At 45.9% G+C, this 22,424-nt stretch overlaps 1 protein-coding gene across 4 annotated transcripts in view; it reads left to right on the forward strand.

Moving 5' to 3' along the window:
- Positions 1 to 19,713, forward strand: part of KIAA0319 (KIAA0319 ortholog) — a 54,065-nt gene extending 34,352 nt beyond the window's left edge. For 3 of the 4 annotated variants that reach the window (XM_074985882.1, XM_074985884.1, XM_074985883.1), the window contains 5 exons: positions 3,378 to 3,520; positions 6,190 to 6,312; positions 7,122 to 7,212; positions 15,648 to 15,739; positions 16,492 to 19,713. In XM_074985882.1, the coding sequence (XP_074841983.1) occupies positions 3,378 to 3,520; positions 6,190 to 6,312; positions 7,122 to 7,212; positions 15,648 to 15,739; positions 16,492 to 16,670 (628 nt within the window). In that variant the 3' untranslated portion in view covers positions 16,671 to 19,713. The remainder of the gene's footprint in view (positions 1 to 3,377; positions 3,521 to 6,189; positions 6,313 to 7,121; positions 7,213 to 15,647; positions 15,740 to 16,491) is intronic. The other variant, XM_074985885.1, reaches the window with a different exon arrangement.
- Positions 19,714 to 22,424: the final 2,711 nt, after the last annotated feature.

Here is a 22,424-nt window from a genome sequence, read left to right on the forward strand (position 1 = left end):
ACGCGGCTCATCCAGATGGGGCTCCTATTCGAAAGGACCCCGGCAACTTTGAAATCCCCTTATAGGCCATTTTTTGTATGGCCATTTCGAAGGTTTTGGCTAGTGTGGATGTAGCCTCAATCATGGATTTAAAAGTAGCCATTCTTCAACAGAAGAATTTTACCACAAGATTACAGAAGGAGACATCTGAACTGGAATTCATTTACAAGTTTAACAAATTTAAGCTTGGCCTGAATAGAGATCTTAAACTGGCTTATGCATTACCAGGACAACTTCCCCACCTTTTGATATTCACAGGCATGAGATACTTCCAACTTAACTTGCCTCATTAACTGGTCCGACTAGTACTCTACCCTCCCACCCCCGACTGCTCCCTTCTATATAAACTCTGGATTCTGTTATTTCTTTCCATTTTCATCTGAGGACGTGGGTTTTATCCTCAAAAACTCATGACCTAATAAATTTGTTAGTCTCTAAGGTGCCACAGGACTTCTTATTATTTGTGAAACTACAGACTAATATGGCTACCTCTTTGAGACTTTGCATCCGGAGAGTCATTAAGGAGAATGTGACTTGAAGCATTCTTTTTTGTCTGGGCTTTCAGACCTTCCCGTGGTTCTTTTGGGGTGCAGAGAAACTGAACATAAGGGAACAATTGTCCATCCATCTTTTCCAAATCTTGCAGTTCAAGTGGACGTATTGGACTAGGGGTTTTCCAAGTGAAAAGTGATGAGGTAGAGAGAGAGGTAGCTGGTGGCAGTTGCATCTTGGGACAGGAAGTTGAGCCTTACATGAGCTTTTTGCAACAGGGGCCGTGTCTACACTAACCAAAAACTTTGAAATGGCCATGCAAGTGGCCATTTCGAAGTTTACTAATGAAGCGCTGAAATACATATTCAGCACCTCATTAGCATGCAGGCGGCTGTGGCACTTCAAAATTGACGCAGCTCGCCGCCGCACGGCTCATCCAGATGGGGCTTCTTTTCGAAAGGACCCTGCCTGCTTTGAAGTTCCCTTATTCCTATGAGCAGATGGGAATAAGGGGACTTCGAAGTAGGCAGGGTCCTTTCGAAAAAGAGCCCCGTCTGGACGAGCCGCATCAATTTCAAAGTGCCGCGGCTGCCCACGTGCTAATGAAGCGCTGAATATGTATTTCAGCGTTTCATTAGTAAACTTCAAAATGGCCATTTGCATGGCCATTTCAAAGTTTTTGGCAAGTGTAGACATAGCCAGGGAAGTATTTGAGGCTTGTATACATTTTATAAATAAATAAGCTACACTGACTCCCAATCTACACTAGAAACTTTGGATACTTTAGCATAGCAGCATGAGTCAGGGTTATGTTTTTTAAATTCTGTAACAGCAAAAGCCGCCCTGTAGGTGCACTTCTGGTGGCATAAAAGTGCTGTTGCCAACATAACTTACTATTCTTGAAGAATGGAGATAAGCCGTACTGGCAAAATAGTACAACAAGATTTTTCCTTTCAAAATGGCTTTTTCACTGACAGTATTTCCTGGGGTGCAGGATGGCTGCAATTAGATTTTTAAAAGACTGTTTTACTTCTAAAAAGAAGTAAATGAGCTTTGTGATTCTTCTTGACTCTGCCAAAGCTGATAATTAGTGGTATTTTGTGCAGCTATGTGGAAAAGTAAAGGGAATTTGAGAGAGATTTCCCTGGAGCATATGCATTAGTTATATCAGTTCTTCTACAGTTGTTAAAATCCAAGAGGTAGCTCTTTGGTGCTTAGCAATCTGGAACTGGAGAACCTCATTTTAAAACAAACTCCCTGCAGACACTTCTTTCCCTCTATTTCACAGAGAGTGCATTTACTTGTCTTGACATCTTTGTTTCATTTACTGCCTTTGTCCCTCCAAAGGCTAGGCAGAGTGAGTCAGATAGAGACTGTCACAATAAGCAAATGTACTTGTCTGGCTGAGGTCTGTGGGGCCAAAGCTCCTTTTTTAGTTTGACCCCTCAAATTTGTGACGTCCCATGTGTTTTAGATGCTTTAGATCTCATCCCCTAGGTAAGTGGTGAGTAGACGGTCACTGGACACGCTCAGCAGGCTGCTTGTTTCCGAGTAGCGCTGAGAAGTATATACAGTGGACTCACATGAGTGACAGGTCCGAGCAGAAAGACTGGAAATGTTTGTGCACAGCTGAGCCTGCCACAGATTTCTGGGTGGTTTGCACATCTGCTGAGACCTGACAGTGTGGTTGATGGAATCTGTTGAGATGACTAGCCTTTAAATGATGTCCTCCTACATTTAGTTAACTGATTGTGTTAAAATCATTTTTGCATCTATTCAGAGCCACATATACCTCCCAAAATGTACAACACAATTAGTATTAGATTTTTGATCATTACAGTATTTCAAACTGCAGTGACCAACTTCCATTAAGGGATTCAGTTCCTCAAAACCAAATCATCCCACGCCACTGCAGCATAACATCACATAATGATTTCAGACTGGTTCTCTCTCTCTCTCTCTCTCTCTCTCTCTTAATTATCAGCCCCAAAGTTATTGATACCCACCCCTTAATGCCCTGATTCTGTCTTCTCATTGACTGCAGTGGGCCTTGGATGCTTATGGAATTTTGGGGGGGTGGGGGGGTGGGGGCTGGGGGATGTGTGGCTTGCAGTGTACCTGGAAGATTAAAATATCCAGGCTTGTGAGGACAAGGGAGGAAAGTCTCATGTTAGGCTAGGTCTATACTACTACAGAAGATCAACCTACTCAGGGTCAATCTTCTGGGGTTTTGTTCTGCTCATGGGCAAAACGGCACTTTCTGGGGTCAAAAGCAGACCCTGGAACTCCTTGTGAGTGGCAAGGATTAAGGAAGGCCAACAGGAGAAGCGCTCCGGCCAGCCTTCTTCTGTATAGCCAGACATTGAAGTCGACCACTGATAAGTTGTGTAGACATAGCCTCAGTCTATAGTTTCCCAAAACAAACAAACCCCACAGTCCTGTTGCACCTTAAAGACTAACAATTTTATTTATTTGGTAATGAGCTTTCATGAGTCTTGCCCACAAAAGCTCATTACCTACTAAATAAAACGGTTAGTCTTTAAGGTGCTTCAGGGTTTCTTGTTTGTTTTTTAAGAGAGGAAAGAGTGTGTCCTGCTCACTCAGCCTTCTCCAGTGACTTGGATCTAGAGATTTGTTATTGCTCCTGACCTGCATGGTAGTGCAATAGTCCTGTCACTCCAATGAATTTTGGTTAACCCAATGGCAGATTAAATAAAATACAGACATCAAAGACAATGGTTTTGAACTTCTGATTTCCAGAGTCTGGGTTTCTACGGTCAAACTGAAGAATATTTAGCTTCTGGCACAAAGTACATCTCAATTTTGTTTGTCTGTTCTCTCTGCAGCACAGCAGTTATCTTCTATGTGCAGAATGGGCATCCTTTCAAAGTAAGAAGGGCTTCAGATGTTGTACGGATGCTGCATGTACAGCTGCTGAAGGAGAAGGCTGACTTCCTGCTTTTTAAAGTTCTGCGGGTTGACACAGCTGGTAGGTTCTGTCTGCTGCTTCCTATTTCTTGAATTGTACAGCCATCAGAATATTAATTACCATAGGCAACATGGCAGTGGTGTGTCATGGCTTTCTTGACTTAAACCCTTGTACTCCAAGTGAGGCACACGTCATCCCACAAGTCTCCTCCGCTTCACTCTGTCTTGGGACAAAGCTTCTATCTGACCTCAGGAGTACCCCAGTTGTTGTTCTTCAGTCTCAGTAGCTCTTCTCCATGTTGTCCCAGGTTTTCCTCTTTTGTGTCTTTTCTTGCTGCACCCATTTGCATTCAGTTTTCTGAAAGATGAGGCTTGCAATACGTGTTTATCTAGCACAGACCTTTGCTATTTATTTGCTTTCCTTTTAAAGATACAAGTGGCAAAGAGTGTGATGGCTGGCAATCATTTTGTAAATAAGGCTCATTTACAGAATACTAGGAAATGTACCATGGTGGGGAACTATGTTATAGCAATATACTTTTTCCAGCTGAGTTATAACATTGTTTCTTCTTGCTCTGAGGATTGGACAGACCTTACTGTAACTCTAACATAGCATTTGTGTTACAGGAGCCCCCCCACCCCAAGTTGCAAACATCGAACTTCAGAACAGCCGCATATACAAGCAAAAACAGTCTGTGGCATCTTATACACTGACAGATTTATTGGCGTGTAAGCTTTCGTGGATGAAGACCCACTTCTTTGCCCACGAAAACTTTTGGTCCAATAAATATGTTAGTCGGTCAGGTGCCACAGGACTTCTTATTTTCGCGGATACAGACTGACACGGCAGGGGAGCATGCAAGTGGAACAGCTGGTGGCAAGTGGCAAAAGTACTGGTTGGAGGACTCTAGAGGAGCAGAGGGTGGTTGCACAGCCAGCGGCCGGAGAGAAGCAGCGCTTTGAAGAAACCACCGTTTCTCTGCAGCTGCTGGCTGCACAGCTGCGCCCTGCTTCTCTGAAATCCTCTAGCCTGAGCTCACACCATTTGTCACCACCTGGTGAGAGGTGGTTGGGTGCAGCCCAAGGGGGAGGTGTGGAGGAAGGGGGGCTGTGGGAGCTGGCACTGACCTCATGGAGGGGGTTGCTGGACAATGGACCTAGCCACAGGAGCTGGCACAGAAGCAAAACAGATGCTGAGGGGCAGGGGATGGCTGAGGGGTGCCCAGAAGTCCTCTTCAGGCTCTCCACTTACCTCCTTGTTCTCTTCTAATTAAACCTGCCTTTCCTCAAGCACCAGCTTTCCAGAAAAACCTATTTCTACTATTTTGCATTGCAAGTTACAGTATTTCAGCTACACTATAGGTTATATAGACATGTGTGGGCTAGCCTGGGAACCTAATCAACATTTAGAACACTGTTTCTATGGGGAAAATGGGTTCCAAGTTCCAAACAACTGACTTACAAACGAACTTTTGGAATACAACCTGTTCATAAGATGGGAACTTCCCGTATCATCTTGGTTTCTTTAAGGCTGTTACACTAGTCCCCAACAGGATTCTAAGGATTCATACTTACCCTCCAGGCAAAATGGTCAGGCCTTCATTTCATCATAACCCCATCCCCTAGAATGGTATATACTGTGGTGTACACGGATTCCTGGTGTTTCTTCATAATTGAGAGCTTTTCACAGTGATAGCTGGGCTTTCAGGCTAAGTTTCAAGTTTTAATTAGCCATAAAGTCACAGTGCTGCTGGTAATTAGAACACTGCAGGACACTTGGGCATTACAGATATGAATTTGTTATTTATAGGCAAAAAGGAGTTATGTTCAGGGTCAGAATGTGAAGGGAGAGAGACAAGCTGTGGCTTTAAAATAGTCGTGGATTAATATGGTTTATTTTTGTGTTTCCTCCCTGAGGAGGAAATTTTTTTTTCCACTTTGAAGAAGAAGAAAACTGGAGGCTTAATTTGCAAATTTGCCTTCACTTAATTTTTAATCACATAGCAAGCTTTAAGACCAATAAAATGCTGCAAGTTTTGTTTGGAAAGCAATTTATTTTAACTTCTATACTGTCATTCAAGAAATGCATGCATCATACTGCTCCATGGTGCATTTACAGTGATTAAAGATGAAGTATATGAATGCCATTCCCTCAGAAGTTGTGCTGGTATATTTTTCTCAGGTATTTATATGATGTTTATTGTGGTGGTATTTGGACACACCAATATTTCCCAAGTACTCCAGTATTATGGAGAATATACACCCAGGATATACATATAATAAATAATACATAAATAAAACTGAAGTTCCTGACTCAGGATGCTTTCTGGATCTAGTGTCAGTAAATTACCTTTGGCTCGCTGGCTGGCTGTTCAGTTGATAATATATTTTTATCTGTCTGATCCTGTCCACCAAACTACGGTGCCTTTAATGTATAGCTGACTAACTTAGATCCCCCAACAAATGACTGGCAGATTAGGAGCCAACAGTGGTTGTTTATAAATGACAGTAAAAACAATGGTTTGGGCGTCTATTTATTTACCCATGATTCATGGAAACACCTCAGTGAAGTTTCCACTGTTCAGCTTCTAAGTGACCTTTTTGTTTGTCAGTCGGTGCCACTGAAGTTATGGGCAAGAGAACACACCATGCGTTATCAGCTCAGAAGAGTACACATTACCATTTGCCCTTTTACACCATGTAATTATCTTCACATTGTTTTGTTCTTAGTTTGCCTTTTGAAATGTTCTGGACATGGTCACTGTGACCCCATCACAAAGCGTTGTATTTGCTATCAGCTGTGGATGGAGAACTTGCTTCAACGTTACCTAAATGATGGGGAGAGTAATTGTGGTGAGTTTGGATGGCACTGTATGGTATTTTCGAAGAATGATTTCCCTTGTCTGTGTGTAGCAGTTTAGTAACTGTATCTCTGCATATTGTGCATGAGAAAGGTCATCTAACAACACACAAAACTGCCTTCCGGAACCAACCAACAAAACAAAGAAATACAGTTGAATGACATCAGAGGAGCATGACTGTCTCCTACTCTTACGTTGAGAAATACATTACTCCTCATGTCGTCTGATTAGTTTCTATAGGATCACTATCAGAAATCGGGCCCATAAGTGCTACTGCAGTTGTAATAAATTATAATAATAATTAATAATACTCTGAAAAGTGACTATAAAGATGGGATTGTGGGGTTTCGTGTTTGTTTTGTCTCCCTCATCCTATATGGTATTTTCTCCACTTGTTCATGTGAAGGTATCCTTTTTCTAACAGCACACTACCACTAAACACCTGACCAGTCAGAGCTGTACTGTACAGCAGGTGCACAGAGGTACATCCTTGCTTCACTGAGATGTCCCAGCTGGAAAGAGCCCAGTTTGACCTTCAGATCTCAGGCTGGATTTCCTAGGTTGGCAGGAGAAACGCATATATTTTATTTACAAATTCTGACTATTTGGTCTGGAGGCCTAAGGCCAAGTAATGACCAGTAGGGACCTTTTGTTATGTTATTTTGACAGATTCCCTTTTAAGATAACTACTCTCAAATTTCAATCAGTCTTAATGAAGAACAAAGCCATTCTCCACCTCTTCGGATTAATTATTACAACAGCTACATTCATGACTCCTTTGCACATTGTTTTATGTTGTAGAATGGAGCATACTCTATGTATTGGTATCCGCCTTCATTTTGGTTGTGCTCTCGGCAGGCTTAGCATGGCTCTGCATCTGCTGCTGCAAAAGGTAAGTGTGTTGTGGTGTTTGCAGTGCACTGTGTTAAAAGTGGCATCCCTGTACTCTGTCAGACAGTATAGCCAGCTTCTCAGTATTAAATCACTCTGCTCTTCTGAGACATCACAGCCCTCTGGAGGTATGTCTTTCTGTCTTTGGGTTTATGTACTTATCCCAAGAAAAAGCACTACCTGTCCTTTGCCTGAGGTGTTCCTTGACGCACTTCAAAAAATAGAGTTATAAAAGAGATTCTTCTTCGAGTGTCCCCGTGGGTGCTCCACAATAGGTGTCGGGCTCGCCTGGCGCCGCAGATCGGATCTTCCAAGCAGTTTCTGCCGGACTGCGCATGTGCCAGCGCGCTCCGCTCCCTTGCGCGCTCCTGGCCACGTGTGCGATCTGGTCCCCGCCAGTTTCTCTTAACTGCCGTCGGCTGCAGACGGAATCCGAACTAGGCTAAGGCCAAGTTAGCATATTCAATGGTTTTAACTGTTTTTCTTTAAAGTTTTCAAATTCTTAGGCTACTGTTAAGTTAGCCAGTTGTTATTTTTCAAAAAAAAAAAAAGCGGGACGGCATTCAGTCCAGTCCCAGTAACAAGCGGAACACCGGAGGCCAGGAGCCTAGGGCCATCAGCCCTCCTGCCGCGGCAGGCTATCGGAGAAGGGGAAAAACAGCACAGAGAAGGTGCTAAGTACCCATTAACAACTGAAAGACTCACCAACAATGTCCTCTTCAGGATTTAAGAAATGTGAGTCCTGCCGAGAGGCAATGCCAGCGTCTGATGGGCACAGTCACTGCATAAGGTGCCTGGGGGAGTCCCATGTCACGCAGAAATGCTCCTTCTGTGCAGAATTAACAGCCAGAGCAAGGAAGGACAGGGAGATGCGGCTTAAAATGCTGCTCTTCGACAAGGCCCTCTAGCCAGACATGCTGGAGCAGCCGTAGCCGGAGGGACCCTCCGGGGCCCATAAAAGGAAAGCCGCCTCCCTCACCCCATCAGCGCAAAAACGGAGGAAAGCCTCCCCAGCCCGATCCCTGCCGGCAGCAACAGCGAGTGGGACGGGAGGAGCGCGCAGCCCCCAGCCGCAGCAACAGCTGATCGGCGGCGGCACGGAGAGCCACGTGGAAGCGGCTCAGCCTCCGATAATCAGCCAGCCGCCCCGCACCGCACCGCAGGCAGGGCGGCGGCTAAACAAGCGCCGGTACCGGCGGCACCGCAAGCAGCGGCACCGACCCCCAGGGAACCGGCGGTGCAGAGCGTGCAGGCACGCAGCCTGCAGGCACCAGAGGACACCGCCTGTGCGGCACCACCCATGAGCATGCCGAGCACGGCGCGGACGGGGCCGAGATCCCCTACACACCAGGGGGCGGAGTTACCTCCGCAAGGGAGGGGGAAGGCTGCACACAAAACGAGGCACCGCAGCCCCTCTCCAGACAGGGCTGCGGAGTTGCTTTCTTTCAGCCCTCCGCTTATGCTGCAGACTCCAACCAGAAGGCAGGGGTCCCCCCTAGCCTACCCGGAGCCCCCGTCTCCATTTTTACAACCAGCCTCGCCCTGGCTGGGATCACCTTCACCCTTCCTGGGGTTTGAGCCGCTGGAATACTATCCAAAATCACTCTCTCCAGTGTCCCAGATCTCTCGACGATCTCGCTCCCCCAGACACAGAGGGTATGCACCAAGGGAGTGGTCTAGGTCACCTTCCCAAGAACAGTGCCCATGCTGCCATGGTCGCCCCTATCACGCGGGGCATAGACACCACCGGCAGTCTACCAGGGAAAGATCCCCACAGACGATCTCGTATCCCCGAGGGCAATCGCGAACGGGGACAGAGACTCAAGTATCTCAGGGGGGACTGGTTATGGAACCCCGAGATTTTCCCTCACAAGCCTCTAGCGAGCGGGTGTACCATCACCAACAGGGACCGGAAGGGTCCAGAGAGGCGTACCCTAGTGGTTCCTCGTTCTCCTCCCCGGACGAGGCTACGGCCCCGGGGGACGTCCATCCTCCGGACGATCTCAAACAGTTTCAAGAGCTGTTTAAGAGGGTGGCCTTCACGCAAGGCATCCAGACAGCAAAGGTGCAAGAGAAACACCATAAGCTCCTCAAAAATCTGAGACCTCCGGCCTCCTCCAAAATAGCAATACCGCTTGATGAAGCAATCTTGGAGTCCGCCACTACGATATGGCAGACCCCTGCGACTATTCCGCCTGTCCACAAGAGAGCGGATAAGAAATACTTCGTGCCGGCGAAGGGCATGGAGTTCCTGTTCAGCCACCCACAACCAAATTCCTTGGTGGTGGAGTCGTCGCAACAAAGATCAAAGACATCTCAATTCAGGACAGGGGGAACAGACAAAGATGCCAAGAAGCTAGAGCTGTTCGGCGGAAAGGTCTATTCCTCCTCCACTCTACTGTTGCGAATGGCAAATTACGCAGCACATTTAGCGAACCATAATTTCGACAACTACACTAGGTTAACCTCCCTCATGGACTCGCTTCCAGAGGACAAGAAACCGGTGCTCAAGGCCATTGTGCAAGAAGGCTACGCGGCCTCGAGGACGGGAGTTCAGATCGCCCTGGATGTTGCGGACACAGCAGCATGTTCCACAGCTATGGCAGTGGTGATGCGAAGGGAGTCCTGGCTCCAGACTTCGGGTATACCGAGGGATCTGCAGGCAAAGATAGTCGATCTTCCCTTCGACTTGCAGAAGCTGTTTGCTGAATCAACTGACTCGGTCCTTCATTCCAGTAAAGATTCAAGAGCCACACTTAGGACCCTGGGGATTTACACCCCTCCATACAGAAAGAAAAAGTACTACCCTCAACAAAGATGGTACCAGTACCAGCAACAGCGTCCCCAGTACCACAGGGGTTATGAGCAAGAGCGACATCAACAGCACCAGCAGTACAGAACTCCCAGGCGACGTTCACAACAGAGCCATGCGTCCTCGGGGCAGGGCCAAAGGCCACAAGTTTGACACACAGATCCAGGGCTGCGCCATCACTACCATCGCACAAGGTCATCCGAAGCGGCTATTCCACCATCGCCTCCGACCATTCTACGACCAGTGGCAAAGGACCACCACAGACAAATGGGTGCTGGAGATCATAGCCACGGGGTACGCCATCCCCTTCCAGTCGCTCCCACCGCCACGACCTCCACCCAGGCCCCACCTCCAGGAGGCCTCCCACGTAGCGAGGCTCAAGCAGGAGGTAGACCATCTCATGCTCATAGGGGCAGTGGAAAAAGTACCGGAGCAACTGCAAGGAAAAGAGTTCTACTCAAGGTACTTCCTCACGGAGAAAAAGACAGGAGGCTGGAGGCCCATCTTAGATCTTTGAGGCCTCAACCGGTACCTGCGCAAGCAACGCTTTCGGATGATCACAATCGCCTCCATCCTTACGGCACTGGACGATGGAGATTGGTTCGCAGCCCTCGATTTACAAGACGCGTATTTTCACATAACTGTCCATCCGGCTCACTGGCGATTCCTCCGGTTCATGGTAGGCAAAGAACATTTTCCATACAAGGTCCTACCGTTTGGCCTCTCCTCGGCCCCCAGAGTCTTCACCAAGCCCTTGGCAGTGGTGTCAGCCTACCTGCACAGACAGGGGGTATTTATATTCCCGTATCTGGACGACTGCCTACTCAAAGGGGCCTCGAAGGAGGAGGTACTACGCATGATACGCATCACAGCAGGCACGTTCTCTTCGCTCGGCCTGGTTATCAATCTGGCAAAATCAAAGATAGACCCCACACAGGACATAGAGTTCATAGGGGCACGCATAAATTCTATTACAGCGAGAGTATATCTACCAGAGACTCGCTTTCGGGCCATCGGCTCCCTCGTGCAGGTCATCACCTTCAGCCCTACGGTGCCAGTCCTGACGTGCTTACAGCTGCTGGGCCACATGGCAGCGGCGACGTTCGTAGTACAGAACGCCAGGTTACACATGCGCAGCATGCAGCACTGGCTGGCGAGCGTATACAAACTGGCAGCACACACCGTTCACAGGGTGGTGTCGCCCACAGCAGAGGTGCGCAAATCCCTGCAATGGTGGGTAAACCCCAAGAACTTGCTAACAGGGGTACCCTTCCACCAACCACAAATATCGGTTTTTCTTACTACAGATGCCTCCCTCATAGGGTGGGGAGCACACATGGGCGAAGAGGTGACTCAAGGGCTGTGGTCCTCCATGGAGCAGTCACTGCACATAAATACACTGGAGCTCAGAGCAGTGTTCAACGCCTGCAGACACTTTCGAGACCATATACAAGGGAAAGTCGTTGGGATCAGTACAGACAATACCTCCACCATGTTTTATATAAACCGGCAAGGAGGAGCTCGGTCCCGTGCCTTATGTGCGGAAGCAGTCCGGTTATGGAACTGGTGCATCGCCAACAATATAATCTTGAAAGCCTCGTACTTACCAGGCACTCACAATGTGAAGGCAGACCAGCTGAGCAGGCGTTTTGCACTCACGCACGAGTGGCAGATCCGTCCCGATCTGCTACGACCGATTTTCCACGCATGGGGTTTTCCCCAGATAGACCTGTTTGCCACTCAACACAACAAGAAGTGCCCACTATTCTGCTCCAGGGCAGGACTGGGACGGGGGTCCCTGGGGGATGCGTTCGCGATCTCGTGGAGGGGCCCCCTGCTTTACGCTTTTCCTCCCACAGTGCTGATCCACAAAGTCTTGCAGAAAGCCAGGAGGGAAGGAGCCCGAATGATCCTGATAGTCCCAACGTGGGATCGACAGCAATGGTTCCCCCTACTCCTGCGCATGTCGGACCGTCCACCGATGCCTCTTCTGGTGGCGCTGGATCTGCTCATGCAAGCCCAGGGGTCCATAGTGCATCCGCACCCCCAAGGCCTGCGACTACAAGCGTGGTTAATCCATGGCTCAGCTCCCTAGAGAGCACATGCACGGAGGAAGTGCAGCAAGTCCTAGAAAGTAGCAGGAGGACTTCCACCAGGAAGACCTACAAGCAGAAATGGACTCGCTTCACGGCTTGGTGTTCTACCAAACAGCTGGCCCCCCTTTCGGTGCCTATACCTGTAATATTAGAGTATTTACTGGACCTCAAGAGAGGAGGACTCTCACTATCCTTGTTAAAGGTCCACCTTGCCGCCATTTCGGCGTTCAGACACGAGGAGGAAGGGCACACGGTGTTCGCCCATCCCATGGTTACCAGGTTCCTCAAAGGGTTGGTAAACCTGTACCCCCCTCGGAAACCGCTTCCGCGTTCGTGGAACTTGGACCTGGTGCTTAACGTGCGAGCCCTTGGCCACGGTTTCCCTCCGCCTCCTTACGATAAAGATGACCTTTCTTCTCGCAATTACGTCAGCTCGCAGGGTGAGCGAGCTTGCGGCAGTTATGGCAACGCCACCCTGCACTGTTTTTTCCAAGGAGGCGGTAACCATACGGCTGCATCCAGCCTTTGTTCCCAAGGTTTCTTCTGAGTTTCACATTAACGAACCTATTGTTTTACCCTCGTTTTATCCAAAGCCTCATAACTCTAACAAACAGGTGCGCCTACACCTCCTGGACGTGAGGAGGGTGCTAGCCTTCTATGTAGACAGGACCAAGTCCTTCCGGAAAACGGATAGACTCCTAGTCTCTCTCGCTCCCAAATCGAAAGGAGAAGGTCTCTCTTCGCAGAGAATCTCGAAGCACATCGTATCCTGCATAAAAATGTGCTACGAACTCAAAAAGACTCCTTTATTGGCCACTCCCAGGGCTCATTCCACTAGGGCGGTGGCGGCATCAGCAGCCTTTTTCAAGGGCGTTGAGCTAAAAGACATTTGCAGAGCGGCGACCTGGTCATCCTATGACACCTTTGCCAAACAGTACGCCCTTCACAGGGTATTCCAAGAGGATACCCGTCTCTCGACAGCGGTCCTCTCGGGGACAAGCTGCACATAATCCGATTACCCACCTCCTATCTTGGGTTAGTGCTGTGTAGTCACCTAATGTGGAGCACCCACGGGGACACTCGAAGAAGAAAGACAGGTTACTCACCGTAGTAACAATGGTTCTTCGAGGTGTGTCCCCGTGGGTGCTCCCCCACCCGCCCATCCTCCCTGCTTCGGATCTCTGTCTAGTGTTTTGCAGGAGCATCCAAGGCGGTTGGTCAAGGAACTGGCGGGGACCGGATCGCGCACGTGGCCAGGAGTGCGCAAGGGAGCGGCGCGCGCCAGCGCATGTGCGGTCCGGCAGAAACTGCTTGGAAGATCCGATCTGCGGCGCCGGGCGAGCCCGACACCTAATGTGGAGCACCCACGGGGACACATCTCGAAGAACGACTGTTACTACGGTGAGTAACCTGTCTTTACTGCTGGAACTTCTCCACATAATAATTAATGTGTATCCCAGCCCAGCAGCTGAAAACATATTTAAGAGCTTCAGCCTCCTCCTTCTAGAGTCTTTGTAGCCTTTCATGCAAGGCAAAGCTATATGTCCTGGAGGTCACTACACTATGAGGGAATGAAACTGTAAAGCACAGGGCGCCTCATGGAGAATGAATATAGCTTGTCAGCTTGGGTCTGGCTTAGGTCCAAGGAAGTGAGTGTACAAAGTATGCTAATGCTGTGTGTCCTAGGAGTTTCTCCCTGCTTCCAGCTCTTTTTCAGTCTGCTTCAATACACTTTTTCTGATCTTATTATCAGTCTCAGATGGGTCTTTGCTAGAGACTATGCCGATTCACCTACAGCAGCATCGCCATGCCAGCAAAAACCTGAAGGGTAAAGCAGCCCCCTTGGATGGAAGGAATTTTTCCCATTCATATAGGAACTGCAATAGCTCTGAATGACAATAGCTATGGAGACAGAAGCATTCTTCCCTCAACATGCCTGCATCTGCAGTGAGGCTGGAATAGCTAAGGTGGTCTAGGGTGTGATTTTTGTTCTCACCTCCCACTGAGGTAGCTATGTTGACCAGTGTAAAACACGTGTCAGTAAGACAATCAGTAATTCTCTCCCAAGTCACATGGGTTTTCCATTTGGTTCTCACTGGTGTTAGTCATTGGTAAGCATGTTTTTGTTGCTTATCAAATAGCCCAGCAGAGACAGTTTTGATGAAAGAAAGAAACAAACAAAAAAACAGAGTGGTCGTGGTGTTTAATCTTCCCCTCAAAGACATTCTGGTGAGAGATACAGGATGTTGTTTGCAAAGCTGTCCTCCTTGGACTGCTCTCTCTGACACTGTGTGGCCTGCTATGGACTTTGCATAGTGACATATGGCAAGGAGTGACGTAACACTTCCATGAATTGAGCCTCAGCTGCATCTGTTCATTCTTGCCTCAAAATTTAGAGAGGGTATCTGAATGGTCCAGAGATTGACCTGGAAAGAAGGTGCAGGGGGTGTCGAGAGGGAGCAGTGGTAGGTGATATCCTTGGCTCTAAGGAGTTTGTAAGAAAAAAAAAAATGGCCTGAATTTCAGGAATTTGATGTTTTTAATAGGACCTTAATTGACATCTCAGATTAAATCAACCTGTCTGGAGAGTGCAGAGTTCACATTACTTTTATTATGCAGATTGCTCCCCTATGCGATATATGTTTAGCAAACAGACAACATCAGTCCCTGCCCTGAAGACCTTGCAGTTTAAAAACAAAAATAATAACAAAAAAAATCCCACCAGCAGTAGGGTGTGGGAAAGGAATGCAGTATACTAGCAAAGTAATCAGTGATGACAATGCACATCCTGTTAGATTATGTGCATCCCTAATTGTACATGCTAAAGTCCCTTACCCGTACCTCTATCATTCAACCCCTTGTCTTCCCCCGAGCAGCAGTCTCTGCTTCACTTGTAGTGTCCTTATTCTTCTTTTCCTCCAGTCATTCGGCCCCCTCCCTCCATGTGGATGAACAAGTAACTCCTCGGATAAAGATATGACCCAAATTCAGAGATGCTGCTGGAGAAGTGAACCTTGATGAGGGATTTAAATGAGGAGCCACTTATGTCTCTGCAGACCAGAGCAGTATGGTGATTCCATGCCTAGGGGAATATCTCCATTTTGATTGGGTGCAATCAGAGATGGGCCCAAACCAAACTTGGTGGAAATCCAGATCTGAAATTGGCTCTCTCTGAGGACTACATCAAAATGCTGGATCTGGACACCCCTCAGCTTGGAGAAAGTTTTTATCCTGGAGCCAAAGTGTATGTCTCAAGCCCATCTCTAGTAGTGTAGGGGACTACTCCCTAGTTAAGCAGGCCCACGTTGCCCACTTTCTGCATGCGAAAGAAAGACTTGCACTCAGTGATGCATATACTGCTCCCAATTACATCAGCACAAATCAGGAGTGACTCTTGGAATCAGCGGAGTTACATCAGTGGAGACGGCATGAGAGCAGAATTGGTTTCTTGGGCTGTCCCTGTTCAGTGCGTGCGTGTTTATTTACTGTGCATGAAAACTTGATTTACTGGTACAACTTTTCTTTTAGCAGAAAGAGGACAAAAATAAGGAAGAAAACCAAATACACCATCCTAGATAACATGGATGACCAGGAGAGGATGGAGCTAAGGCCCAAATATGGTAAGATTTAATTTTTAATTGGGCCCCTTTTTAGCTGTGGATCATTAAATCCCTGTGTTTGTCCTAATTTTATAGCAGTTAGTTTCAAAGATCTGTTCTACACACATTTTCTTCATTGTAACAGAAAACGTAACAACCATTTTTTGTATTATAAAGTTAAAACAGCAAAGGTGCAAGGCCCTAATATGTCTCATTTAACATCACAGGGCTTTAATCATGCCTGAGTTAACAGCTTCCCTTGACAATGAAGACTTTAATTTTGATTTCCCTCAGTCTAATGGAGGGGAAGTCCAGTGGAGGAAAACCACCTGAACAGCAGGCATCCTAAAAAGTAATAAATTCACCCAGGCGCACAGAGTTTTCATGGTCCGGTTGGATCAGTCATAGAACTGTCTTTGTGGCTACATGTATGTGATTGGTTCACGTTAGAAAGGTCTGTGCTGCGTGATGAGACGCTTTAAAGGATCTGAGCATTTGCAGTAAAACAGAGGCAGAACCAAGTATGAGGTGCTCACTGATCAAATAGTATCAATGGGTGAAGCTGCACTGCAGTCAATGGAGGATCTGGCCCCTGATATTTAGTGTTCACTTGCACAATGTTTAACATGGGTGGCGGTCTGAATAGTTATTCATAGAGGCAGGGCAGCACAGCATTGCTGATGTTGTACAACATGACACAGGAGAGAAGCTACTAAATTTAAATGTACAACTTTCCAGAGAGCCGTTTGGTTCAATTGTTTGTTTATTTTCAGGTATAAAGCACAGAAGTACAGAACACAATTCCAGCCTGATGGTTTCAGAGTCTGAGTTCGACAGCGACCAGGACACAATCTTCAGCAGAGAAAAAGTCGAAAGAGAATATCCAAAGAACATCACAAATGGTTCCGTCAAAAATGGAGTTTCCTTCCACTACAGCTCAAAAGACAGATAATTGAATGAATGTAAAATGAAGGGACATTTTGATCTGGCACACAAGAAAGTGTTGATCCACCTTTTTGTTTTTCAGAATAAAAATCTTCCTAAAATATGTCCTAACAGTAGATGAAGTAAATTTCCAGTGTAGTGGAGGGGGCCTTAAACAGACAGCTAACTCTTGTCATTGGTGTAAGAAACTCATTTAATTTCTCCTTTGCTCTAGCATAAATTTCAGCAGACATTTTTCCTATAGCAGACAGATGAATCACTGCTGTGATCACAGCCAAAAGACTTTGAGCTATATACAGGTTGTGTCTTTGCTTGTTTTCCATCACTCGGAGCACTGTTAAATTGTGTAACTATTGTAAAACAGTAAAAGCCAGCATTCAGAATTTCCCTTGTATCTGCCAAAAAGCAGAATTTGGCTACAAATTCCATCTTCATATACAGGTTGTAAGTTGGATACAGGAAGGGGAAAGTCTATAGATGGCATTTTAGTACATAGTATTTACCTCAGGTCTGCGGTTTTTAGGGTAGCATGCACAAAGTGAAAATACCTCTGTTTTTAAGGGGCATTTACTATCTAGAATTTTCACTTAATCAGCTGCAAGCTAATGTGATACATTGGTATCCTTTCAATATTTGAGGTCTTTATATTTACTTTTTGCTAGAATTTTGGCTGTCTTTGGCCAGGAATGAGAGCAAGATTCTCCTAGGTTTTGAGGTCACAGTTGTTCATAATTACTATACTGCACCCAGGTAAGTAGTGCTCCAACACCTCTTTGAGAGATATATGAGGAGGGACCCAGTTTGTATGTAGACTTCATTTGTTCATTGCTCAAATGGTGTGACATACCGACACATCAGCTTAACTTCCGTACCTGGAAAGCTAATGGAGCAAATAATCAAACAATTTGCAAAGAAAATACAACATCGTAACAGCATGGATTTGTCAAGCACGAATCATGTCAAACCAACTCACTAGCTTTCTTTGACAGGGACTACCTAGCCTTGTGGATGGGGAAGTGGTAGATGTAGTATATCTAGACTTCAGTAGGGCTTTTTGTCTCACATGACCTTCTGATAAATAAGGTAGGTGGAGCTACTGTGGAGGGGGTGTATAACTGGTTGCAAAACCCTTTCTAAATAGTAGTTATTAAGGTTCATAGTCAAACTGGAAGGGCATGACAAGTAAAGTCCTGCAGGGATTGGTTCTGGGTCCAATTCTGTTCGATATCTTCATCCATGATTTAGATAATGACTTAAAGTACACTTACAACATTTGCAGATGATAACACCTGGGAAAGGTTGAAAGTGCTTAGGAGGATAGGCTTAACATTCAGAATTATCTGGGCAAACTGAAGAATGGCCTGAACTAAACAGGACTAGAGCAGAGTACTCCTCTTAGGAAAGAACAATCAGTTGCACACATGCAAAATGGGAAATTACAGCCTAGGAAGGAGTATTGCAGTGAAGGATCTAGAAGTCAGAGTGGACAACAGCTAAGTATGAGCCAACAGTCTAATGCTACTGCAAAAAACAAAACAAAAACCAAATGTAATTCTGGGATATATTAGCAAGAGTGTTAAGACATGAAACATCATTCTTCCACTCTACTTGGCAATGACTAGGCCTCAATTGGAGCACTGTTCCAGTTCTAGTCACCACATTCAGGAAAGATATGGAGAAACTGGAGAAGGTCTAGAGAAGAGCAACAAAAATGATTAAAGAGCTAGAATATATGACCTATGAGGGTAGACTGAAAAAATTGGGTTTATATTCTGGAGAAGAGAATACTGAGAAGGGACACTGTAGATTTCAATTGCATAAAAGGTTGTTACAAGGAGGAGGAAAAAATTCTCACTGACCTGTGATGATAGGACAAGAAGCAATGGGTTTAATTTCCAGCAATGTTGGTTCAGGTTGGACATTAGGAAAAACTTTCAAATTGTCAGGATGGCGAAGCATTGGCATAAACTGCCTAGAGAGGTTGTGGACTTTCCATCACTGGAGCCTTAAGAGCAGGTTAGACAAACATTTGTCAGCGATAGTCCAGATCAGAAGTCCAGCTTTGTGTGCAGGGGACTGAATTAGGACAGCGGCTCTCTACCTCTGAAGCTGAGGGAATGCTGAACCGGGTGCAGAATATGTCCTGTGCTGTGGAACCTCCCATTGTGGGCTATTTTGGAGACAGTCAGTGATGGAGGACAGCTGAACAGTATGGTACCAGTGGAAGTGAGAAGTGGAGTTTCTGGAAGCTGGTTTCAAGACACTGAGTGCTTCTGGGAGTGCAGTTCTCTAGATCAAACCTCACTGTGCAGAACAGTTTGGAGAAAACTTAGGGAGATGAACCTTGAGGGATTTCCTACTAGACAGCTCCCTCAACATAGGGATTTTTGGGGGGTAGTGGCAGCTGATCAGACATTAACGAAACGAAATCAAATGAGTATGTATAAAAAGATGCTGTTGGGCTGACTATCTCACGTCCTCTATATTTCCCTGTGTTTGGTGTTGGATGTAAGCCAGGATTAGGCTTTCTGGTTTAGTGAGTTAGTCCAGTTTCTTATGCTGGATGTGAGCAGGAGGTAGCACAGCAATCTGTTTTATAAGATCTGTTGTTTTACAAACTATGAAGCTATAGAAGGCATACATCATACTGCAGGAAATCTGAAATGTCCAATGAAGTCAGGCATATATTAAGAACAGACATAACAGGTCAGACCAATAGTCCATCTAGCCCAATGGCCTGTCCCTGGCAGTGGTCTGTACTAGAGCATCATGGGAAATGTACAAATTAAATGACCACCTCCCTCCTGGCATCTGTCAGTGAGGCTAAGGAACACCCAGAACATGGGGTTGCATCTCTGAGCCATCTGCATTAATAGTCATTGAAGGACTTATTCTCCATGAAATTATCTAATACTTTTTTGAACCCAGTCATACTGTTGGCCATCCCAACATCCCATGACCAGTTCCACAGATTAATTCTAGATTTCATGAAAAACACCTTGTTCATTACAACTGGCAGCCTTTCATTTTCATCAATGATCAGTTTTTGGTTTTTTTTTTGTATTGTGAAAAAAGGGGAAAAATACCTTTCTATTCACTTTTTCCACACCATTCATGACTTTAGAAACTTCTGTCCTATTTACCATCAGTCTCTTTTCTAATCTCTCCTCATCTGGAAGCTGATCCATTCCGTTGATCATTTTTGTTTCCCTTCACTGAACCTTTTCCAGTTTCACTTTATGGAGTGACCAGAACTGCATGCAGTATTCATAGTGTGGGATCACATTTATATAATGGAATTGTGAGATTCTCTGTCTGACTTTCTATGCCTTTTCCTACTAGTTCCTAACATTGGATTACCCTCTTTGGACACTGTTAGTGCCGTGGAAGCTTTCAGGAAATTATCCATGGTGATGCCAAGATCTCGTTCTTGAGTGGTAACAGCTAATTTAGAAGTCACCATTATATATATATGTGCAGTTGGGATTATATTTTCCAATGCACATTATTTTGTACTCATCAGTGCTGAATTTCATCTACCATTTTACTGAGTTTCTTTGCAGTCAGCGCTAGGTTAAAGTACAGGAGAAGCTTGAATTTTTTTGGCATACCTGGGGAACAAGGGCTGTCAGACAATCCAATTTTCCAGTTAGTTGAGCAGGCCTGCTGGCCACACTCAGCTGACCCTGGTGAGGGGGCCAGCCCCCGCCCCCCAACCTGAGTGCTGGGGAAGCTGCCCTGCTGCCACCAGCCCTGGCAGCACCACTGGCCCTGCTCTGCTTGCCCCAGCTGGGGTGGGGGCACCCCACGGTGGCCACCCTACAGCCACCGGCCCTAGCCTGGGGAGAGGGTGGCCCTGTGGCAGCTGCCCCAAGGACCAGTTAGAATGTGTCAGTTACCCAATATACAGCTTTTACTGTGTATTGAATAACTGTGTTCAATCTGCAAACTTTGCCACTTCACTTGTTTGCTCCCTGGTCCAGATCATCAATGAATACATTGAACTGCTCAGGGCCCAGGACAGCTCCTTGGTGGGGGAAAGGGTATTTACTTCATGTTGAAGACTGGCCATTTATTGTGACCTTTTGTTTTTGATCCTTTAACCAGTTACTGATCCATGAGAGCCTTCTTACCCCATGACATCTTAGAGTCTTTGGTGATGGACCTTGTCAAAGGCTTTCTAAAAAATCCAAGTACTCATATTTACATGCTTGTTGATATGCCTCCATCGGTCTATTAGACTGCTGACGGTGACTTGCCTTTACACACGTCTGTCATCTCTTCCAAAACAAATCGTTTTGTGTGTCTGATAATTCTCTTCTATACTATGGTTTCTTCCAGTTTGCCTGGTAGTGACATTAGGCTAACCGAGCAGTCTGTCCCTGGGACCGCTTTGTTTAAATAGCCAGTCAGCAGGTACACAGTTTTGCATCAGTGATAGGTTACATACTACAGTTAGGCATTCATATTTGAGTTCCCTCAGAACTTTTGGGTGAATACTAGCTGGTCCTGGTACTTATTACTGTTTATCTTCTATTGACATCTCAGCATAAGAATAGTGTGTAAGCTTTGCTGTCCAAACAGAATAGTCTGGGAAGGGTGGCCATGTCAGGCTGTAGCTTAACAAAAAGCAAGCAGTCCTGGAACACCTTAAAGACTAACAAATTCATTTATTAGGTAGTGACCTTTTGTGGATACGACTCACTTCAGATTTCTGAATTCAGTATTACACCCATAATCTCTGCAGTGAAAAAATCGATACAAAGAATTCTTTTGGCTTCTCTGCAATGGCCTTGTCTTCCCTGAGTGCTCCTTTAACATCATGATCATCTAGAGGTGCTATTGTCTGTTTGGAAGGCTTCTTGCTTCTGATGTACTTTTAAAATGTTGTTCTTACCATTAACCTTTTGTCTTCAGCAAGTTGTTTCTCAAACCCTTTCATGGCCTGGAGCAGACTTGAACCTGTTATCTGCTGGAGTTTGTGGCACCTTGCTCTCCTATTATCCTCACTAGGGTTAGACTTTCAAATGTTAGAGAGAGACTTTCTGCTCCTAACAGCCTCTGCTGTTCAGCAATGGTGATGTTCTTTTGGTCCTCATTTTTTCAGATTTGTGGTACAGCTTTAGTGAGAGCCTCTGTTTTGGTGTGTCTAAATAACCCCTATTCTGCTTGCAGGCCTTTGGCCCTTGTAACAGCTCCTTTTGATTTCCATCAAACAATGCTCATTTTTCTGTATTTCTCCTTTGGAAAGTTAAATGTTAATACTTTTTTTGGCTCTGAGAACTTGCGATATCAAATGTTAATGTCCTCTGTGGTCCTTTCATCTAGCATGACTCTTGTCAGGAGTTTAGGACTGAATATACCAAGCCCTGGGCTTTGGATCAGTGTAATATTTATTTGTTATACTGAATTCTTGCAGCTTCTGCTGAGGCAATACTCAGAATTAGGAGGGAAGGACTATTTAACTGATTAAAATGCATTTGCAGAGCTGAATGGAAAAGTCTACTTACTTTTACAGACTCATGGTTCTCTATGGCTGACAAAAAGTGTTAAAAATGCTGCAGGGTGCTTGGAACTGCTCAGAAAAATCATCTACTTACCTCCTCTACAAGCAGCTAAGGTTTAAGATGTTAATGCTCTACAAGAAAGCATCAGTATTTTTGGGATGGACAAGTGTGGCAACTCTGTTGTTGCTTGCATGCCTTCATTACTGTGAGATGCATTTAGTAAGTCCCCACACTAATTGTTGCACATGGGGGCA

This window comes from Carettochelys insculpta, chromosome 2 (genome assembly GCF_033958435.1).
Source record: "Carettochelys insculpta isolate YL-2023 chromosome 2, ASM3395843v1, whole genome shotgun sequence".
NCBI classification, from domain to species: domain Eukaryota; kingdom Metazoa; phylum Chordata; order Testudines; family Carettochelyidae; genus Carettochelys; species Carettochelys insculpta.